Below are 8,286 nucleotides of genomic sequence, written 5' to 3'. Positions count from 1 at the left end.
CTTTTCAGCAAGACCAGAGCTTGTTTTAAGTCAATCATTTAAAAAATGTACTACTTCCACTGGCAGATTATTTCATCTATAATATTGGAAAAATGTCATAAGTAAAACAATTTGCCAGTGGATTGAGTATTTTTCAACATTATGGAATTATTGACTTTAGAACAAGTTACCTTTAAATTAGTTTTGTCTTATTTCAAGTGTACTAAGATATTTGCCCTAGAAATGAGATAAAAATACTTAACTTACATAAGTTTTTTTGTTTTTCCAGTGGAGAGCAAGTGTTAGAAAAACACATAGTGAGGCCTAATTGTCTAATCAAACAAGAACTGATCAAAACAGCACACAGTCACTCATTACAAGAAAAAATATCAAAACATATACAAATAAATCGACCCAATGAAGTAAATAAGTTTTTAAAGACACATTAAATTCTCCAATGGATGAAAATGCTTCAAGCTCAGTGGAGGATTATTACTTTGAAATCAATTAATTTGAGCAAATTCTGATCAATTCTGGCATTTTTAAAGGGAAAGCCAGTACAGTTTTGTACATAAAAACAACCCAGTGTAGTTTCTGATCAGGTTTGACAATATGCAGCTTGACTGCAGCCATAAAAAGCTTCTAGTAAAACCCAAAGCTGGACCACTCTCCCTATAAAAAATGACAAAGTTTACTTGAATTGGCTGTTTTACTGGCACTGGCTTGACTTAAAACACTTTTAACATTTTTGATAAAGTTGAGGTGAGCGTATTTCTTGGTCTATCACAAGAAGTTCTGGTGTGTTTTGGACCATTGTCCTGTGTCAACCAGCTAGCGGCTAAGTTAGGGTGAAAAATTTAGAGCACCTGATGACCCACAGCATGATTCTATCACCCACATACTTTGCTGTTGGAAGCCTTATTGTAGTTCCTCAAAACTTACTTTATCATTTTAGGCACAAAGCTTAACCTAGCCGTTGTCTTCCTATGTAATTCTGCTTGATTCTCATCTCCCTTCAGTATAACGTCTGGGATTTCTCCCATTGAGAAATGGAATTTCTCCAACATTTCTCCAGTTGAATTTCAACCAGACCAATCAGTGAACAGAAAGAGAAGTTGTGAACTGTGATATTGTTTTGTTGCACTGTTTTATTATTGTACTCTGCATATAGGCTTGAGACAATTTTTGTTGTTGTTGTTCGCTGGATTGGAAGCGTGGCCAACACGAAGACGTTCAGGCCGCACTGGCCACGCTTCCAATCACTGAGCAAATAAAGTTGTAGTAAGAGGGATGTATTGCTCACACAGGAAGTGAGCATTTCAAACATCATGGCCAAACGTTAGCGATGAGGTCAAATCAAATCCAGCCATTTAAAACCTCCACGGCTCCAGCAAGCAATCACTTCTCAGTAGTAGAGGGTTTGATTTTTAGTTACCTGGATTTGTATCATGGATTTGTTATTTAATGTATATGTTAATTTTAAATTTTTTGACATTAGCAGAATATCAACATGCATATTTGTGATGGAAATGCAGCTAATGACCTGATGTCTGTTCTTAAATGTGTTTAAATTAGCTGTGATGTGTTGCTTCTTGGGATATATCATCCTATTTAAAGTTGTCACAAAGGTTCTATTCAATTGATTCTGTATGTTGTCACCCTTCTGAAATAATGGCCTTAGTCTTTTTTTTTGTGCCAAATTATAATTTAGGGGAATTTTTTTTTTACTTTTGTCAAAAATGACTGATGCAATTATTTTAGGAAGGTGATGATATACATGTATGTAGAACAGAAGCTGTCCTTTGCATGTATATCTGCACTTTGAGGTCCCACAGAAAAAACTGAAATGATGCAAGGCTGAACCTGGCACCAAACGTCCTCAGCCTTTCTGCGACCTGTAACCACCGTGTTGCTGAGGCGTTGACAGTAAACTGACAAACCAACCAGTAAATCAACCAGCCTTGCAACCCGACCAGCAGAGCATGCAGCCCATGCAGCCCATGCATGGGTGTGGCCCGTGGGTGTGTGGGAATGAACTTTGCTTCTGAGGGTTTTTCAGGAACCGCCACTTTCTGCACATCGTCTCTTTTGCGATTGACGATATCGTCACATGCCGAGGATGTTTTTATTCCACCTTGTCAAGAATGCACACAGCAGACCAAAAAAAAAAAAAAAAAAAAACAGTCGTCCGCCCGTCGTGCTGTTTCAAACTGGCGCGCCTCGTCCTCATTGGTCCGGCCCTTCCCTTCACCACATCCTGTTCTTCTTACTCAGCTGGTGTGGTTCATCACATGGAAATGTGACTCACAGTTCAAAACAATGAAACTGGTTCCGTGTTTTTTCTTGTGGGAGCCAGACACACAGACTGCACAGCTCTCACGCTTGTTGCCTTTGCAAGTCGATGAGACCCCAGATTGAGGAGCGGATCACGTCAAACAGCTGAAGCCGGGTCAGGCAGAGCGACTGGACTTCACTTTCACATTGAATGTTCAGGGAAATATCTGGTTCATTATTAGCTGCAGTGATTGTCTTTTAAGCTGAGGGAAAATGTGCATGATTACCCAGAAGGTGTCAGAGATGCTCTTCACCCACGCATGTTCTGTTTCATGCAACATGACGATGCGGCTTCTTAAGAGCGGCGATTGTGATTGAAGCCCAAATGGTGGTTTGCCAAAACCCATGTGTTTGAGTTTTCGTCCCAAACCATGTGACAATCAAGAAGATTGTTTTGCCACATTACAGCAAAATGTAATTTTTTTGGCAACTTGTAAAATGTCAGGTGTTGTAAATTAACACTACGCCTCTCTGAACACAACACATACGGTGAGACATGGTATAGGTAGCACATAGGCTGACACCGTACATCAAAGTCACATGACCCTACTTTTATTACATGGAATAAAGTCATTTTTTAAAAGACATTTCAAATTAGCTGCGGTCCTCACTACTAAACAATAATAATTTTTTCTGAATTGAATACATGTATTGTCCTGTTCCAGTCTGGGTGAATGAGACACAAGTAAACCACCAGGAACACAACATCCTCAGGACTTCTGCATTTCAGTGGTTGTGGGTTCGTCAGGAAAGAAGATGAGAAGACGACCGCAATGGAGAAATGAATGTGTTCTTTCCTTTTTTTTTGCTGTCACAGCAGTTTAACCTCTAACGCACGCACACACACACACACACACACACACACACACACACACACACACACACACACACACACACACACACACACACACACACACACACACACACACACACACACACACACACACACACACAAATGCAGGGCCTCTCAGGCTGAAGAAGCAGCAGCTGCTTGATAACCAGTTGTCTCTGCTTGTCTTCTGGTGACACTAAGCCTGAAACCTCCAGTAGACTTTCTTACATTTTAGAATTTATTTTGTGTAATATGTAGAAAAACTCAATACAGATATAAATATATAAATGTTTGACTGTATGTGCACATGTACAGTTTTAATCCGTTTAATAAACAATAGACAAAACTAGAAAAAAAAGTCTCGAGCACCCTCTGCTGGTTAAAACATCGAATTGCAACAACCCCGGTCAAGTGATCACCTGACCAACGCGGAAGTAAAGATCCCGAGGATGCAAAGTGGCTCTTTGAAATGGTTCCTAGGATCCGAGCGGTGTTTCAGAGGGTTCTGAAAGACGTTTTAGTAAAATGGTGCGGTGCTTCCTCATCCACACCGTGTGCCCAGTCGGCGCTTTGACCGCCGGGGAAAGTCGGGTGCTTTACTCCCGGCTCTTCGGTCCAGACGAGGCGGTTCTGTCCAAACAACAACGCGAGTTCACCCCGGAGGAGAGGAGACTCCTGCAGAAGGAGAAGGTTTCTGTGGTGGCCAGGTGAGAACGCTGGGAGTAGTTATTGATTATTAATCCCAAACAAGAGTGTCACCGTCAGAGTGGTGAAAACGACATGAAAGAGCAGGAATGTATTTGTTCTGTTTTGTGGTAACAACACAAACTGACATGTCTAATCCAGGTCTGGAATCCTTACATGATTGGTTATTCGCCAACATTTAAACATATTCAAAATTCAGGGTTTTTTTTCTTCTGTTCATTAAATGCATCAAACACTAAAGCTATGTAGCGTGAGGAGTGACAGATTACAATAAAGAACTTATGAAGTAATTTAAATGTCATTAATTTATAAAAACGGAAAATACAGAAATAATTTATTAGAAATAAAATTAATATTTGTGCTCCATATTATTAATGTGTTGATTTCACTTCAATATTTTTATGATTTGATCAATTATTTAATGTTCCCGTGTAGGGGCGAACATTTATAGTATCATTACCGTAAGATAAATTTCTTACAAGATTTTTGATTCATAATTTGTCATGATAAATTCCAGTTAATGGAAAAAAAAAAAAAGGACCAAAAATATTTTTGTTTATTTTGTCCACAGTTTTTTTTCCTCAAGAGCTTCACAGGATGCGAAAAAAATCAGATTAAATGAAGTCTCTATATTCATGTGCTGAATCACATCATGAGTTAATTTAGACTGTCAACTTCACCCTTCAAACTCGGTGGGCGGGACTAGGGCTGCTTCTACACAGACCTTGACGCCTGATTGGTTACTTCTAGCAGCAAACCTCTTCCTCGCTTGTGGAAGAATTTGAACAATATCTTTGCTGGAAAAGTGTAGAAAAACACATTGGATCCACCTTCAAAGAACCTGCAGCACGTATTTGCATAAGGGGGAGAAGAGACAAGGTCGCATCCAAAAACAAAACCAGAAATCTGTAGTATTGGGTACGAAAACCGTAATCGGTGCATTTCTATTCTGCTGATGCTGCAGCACACCCAAACTGTGTCTCCCTTAGTTTGAAGTTTTACTCATGTGTTTGATTACCTAAAACTTAAAATAACTTCTATTATTCATTGTACGTGGAGCCAATCCCCAGTGGATCTTTACAAAACACAAATGGATTCAAAGTCAATTCCATACATTCGAACTTGCTGCAAAATAATGCAGTTAAGTTTAGTTTATTATTCGAGTCACTGACTCCTGCAACAATCCCGCATGTAGAAGAAATTGTTTATTCACATTTTTATTTATTCAACAGTATTGTGCCTGCTCATGGTTTTTTCCTGGATCCTGCTAATATTCTGAGGCACATATTTAAAAAAGGAAAAAATGAAAAAGAGAGAAATTCCTGCCAAGCAGCATCAAGGCTGGAGGAGGCCGTCGGTCTCCTCGTTCGTCTCATGTCTGTCCAGTTGCAGCAAACGTTGGAGAACACTCTCTCTGGCTGCTCGAAGCCGCTCTGATTACCTGATCAAATGTTACTGTCTGTTATTTTTGAACAAGTTGGCGTTCTCTTCGACTTGCTCATGAAATCAGTAACATCGGAAAATTTAGAGGGAACGAACAAACAGAGAACAAGTCTTTGTCATGTGACCATGCAGAATTATTTTGACATTAACTTTTTTTTTTTTTTTTTACATCTTTCATTTATCTGGTAAAAATTACAATTTCAAGTTTTTATTCTTGACATTGTCACTACAAAATAAGCATAGCACTTTAATACTAAATATATTTTAAATCACATTTAGGGGATGCTTTTCTTTTTTGCACCTTCCTTCTTCACCTTCAGTGAAAAACATATAACTTTGAAATGTAGAGGGCAGTGTATCACACTATCTGGCCAGTAGAGGGCAGTGTATCACACTATCTGGCCAGTAGAGGGCAGTGTATCACACTGACTGGCCAGTAGGGGGCAGTGTATCACACTGGCTGGCCAGTAGGGGGCAGTGTATCACACTGGCTGGCCAGTAGGGGGCAGTGTATCACACTGGTTAGCCAGTAGGGGGCAGTGTATCACACTGGCTGGCCAGTAGAGGGTAGTGTATTACACTAGTTAGCCAGTAGGGGGCAGTGTATCACACTGGCTGGCCAGTGTGATACACGCCAGTAGGGGGCAGTGTTTAGGGTCCAATGATCTCCAGCTACTGTAAACGCACATAAAAAAGCATTTTTTGCATTTTATGTTAAAGTTTGTAAAGAAACTTTTAAAGAGAAACATTTATTTTGCTATTTTGAGCCACAATTTGAAATGTCTAACTAACTGTGATGCCGTTTCTCCTACGAAGGCGGGTCCGAAGTGCCGTCTCCCTGTCGCGGGAGGCTAGTGGTCGGCAGCTGGTGGACGCGGTGCCGGGCGACGAGGCTTTGGTCCTGCAGGACGCAGACAGCGGGGTGGTGCGTCTGAGAGCGGGCGAACCTTTCTCTGAGGAAATGAGCGTTCTGTGGCTGGGGGTCCAGAGCCTGGGCTTCACGCTGGTCTGTGAGCCTCACGACAACCTGCTGCTGGCCGAGGGCGTCTTAAGAAACCTGACCAGGCACTGTCTGGACAACCTGCACATGCTGGGGCAAGGCAGCGAGGTGAGCAGGAGGCAGGGTTATTACTAACCACGTAATAAAGAATAGTTTGTCAAATTTGGACAAGATTCAAATGTGGTCCTGAACAGAAAGTCTTGAAACTTTTTATACAGAATGTTTTCTGATCATCTCCACCACCAGCAGGACGGCGCGGTACTTCTCTATGTCTTACTGTCAGCCCAGATTCATATTCCATGTAGTTTGTAGTTGTAACAAACTTAATGGAGATGAAACAATCTGTTGATCTCCAATTTTTCCTCCTTTCAGTGTTTCAAGCCAACACTTTAACTTTTAATTTCTCCTCATGTTCAACCATTTTTTTAGTCTACTAGATGTTACGTTACCTCTTTTCATGAACTAATAACTGATCTATTCATCGATTGCAGTTTTCTGGCTGATCACCGATCTTTAAAAATCCTGACCCACCAAATCCAGCTGAAAACCTTTTTTTTTTGTCTGTAAAATCGCTAAATATAGCAACAATATATATTTTATATGTCTGAAAAATGGCTAAATATAGTCGCTGAGTTGAAACAGTGGGGCTGATGTTCAGACGTCTGCAACGGTTGATCAAAAAGAAGGGATTCAGTGTGAAGTCATTAAGATACTTTTTAAGAATTTTGTTTTAAATACATAAGTGAATTTTACTCAAACTCCAGTTAACCACATAATTCAAATGTTGAAAGAACGGTGGGAAGCTTGAGCGTTGGACAGAAAACCCTTTTTTTTTCCTGAGATCTGTCACTCAGCGTTGAGATGAAACTTAAATAAATCTCTGACCATAAAGGAAATCTTATCCTGCTTGACCAATCCATCCCTCCTGTAATGTCTGGTGGTGGTGGCAGCATCATTCTGTGGGGATGTTTGACGATATCAGATCCTAAAAATGTTACTCGCTTTCAGAAACATAAATGAATTCTTCTCCTGTAGAAAAAACAAACTTCCTCTCCGTTAGCAAATCTAGAATTGTCACCGTAGCAACCGTTCTCCTCCAGGTCCTGCTGAAGAGCAGCCGGATCGACGTACTGCTCAGCCGCCTGCTTCCTCACGGCCAGCTCCTCTTCCTCAACCATCGCTTCACTCAGAGTCTGGAGAAGGAGGCGGCGTCTTCCATGGCCAAATGAGGCCAACAGCTGCATCACCTCCACCTGCCAGCTGGAGCTCGATAACCGATAACCAAGACTTAGCACCAGAGTTTACTTTTGGTAACGTGTGTGTGTGTGTGTGTGTGTGTGTGTGTTTGAGAAGCGGGCCAGCTGTCTCTCTGCTGCTGTTAGAGAGTGGTAGACGTGTAAACACAGGTTGAGGATCATCTCCCTCCGTCACCTTCACTGGCCACTTCACTGTGTGGGAGGCTTCGCTTTCTATCCTGTTTGTCAAATTCAAGAGCGGAAAAGTTAAAAAAATAAAAAATAAATAAAAATGGTGGTATCTTAAGTGCAGCTGAGTGAAGACTGGATTCACCAAACTCAATGTGTCATGATGTGGCCAGTAGGGGGAGCTGGTTTCCTGCTTCCTGCTGAGGGAGAAGAAGAAAGTTGACCAGTTGGTGTGTTTGAGTCGTGTGATGATAATAAGTAAAAATATTGCGCATGCTGTACTATAATCAGTACAGAACAGAAAATGTGCTGCTTGAGTTTTTGTTGAACTGACACTGTAGGTCTGAAAAATCCAACTTTACTAATGAGACATTCTTTCTATGCCAACATCATTTCAAAAGTGTAAATGGTCTCGTTTTCTTGTATCTAAAATAAAATCTTTGTCTTGTATTTACTGTGAAGCTGGTTTTGAGTCTTTAACGTTTTGTTGTACTCCAGAAAACCAGAGGACATCATCAAGCCATTTTCTTTATTTGGTTTCTAATCTTAATTTAACTATATATATATAT

The 8,286-nt window shown here is 40.6% G+C and overlaps 1 protein-coding gene across 1 annotated transcript; it reads left to right on the top strand.

Moving 5' to 3' along the window:
- The first annotated feature begins 3,547 nt into the window (after positions 1-3,547).
- ap5s1 (adaptor related protein complex 5 subunit sigma 1) lies at positions 3,548-7,794 on the top strand. The gene is made up of 3 exons (XM_008398806.3): positions 3,548-3,852; positions 6,110-6,401; positions 7,394-7,794. Exons 1-3 carry the CDS (start codon positions 3,671-3,673, stop codon positions 7,520-7,522), a joined length of 603 nt encoding a protein of 200 aa, XP_008397028.1. The 5' UTR covers positions 3,548-3,670; the 3' UTR covers positions 7,523-7,794.
- The last annotated feature ends 492 nt before the right edge of the window (positions 7,795-8,286 follow it).

Source organism: Poecilia reticulata, chromosome 22 (assembly GCF_904066995.2).
Source record: "Poecilia reticulata chromosome 22, P_reticulata-male-v2, whole genome shotgun sequence".
NCBI classification, from domain to species: Eukaryota; Metazoa; Chordata; class Actinopteri; order Cyprinodontiformes; family Poeciliidae; genus Poecilia; species Poecilia reticulata.
This window is presented reverse-complemented; position numbering and strand designations above follow the sequence as displayed.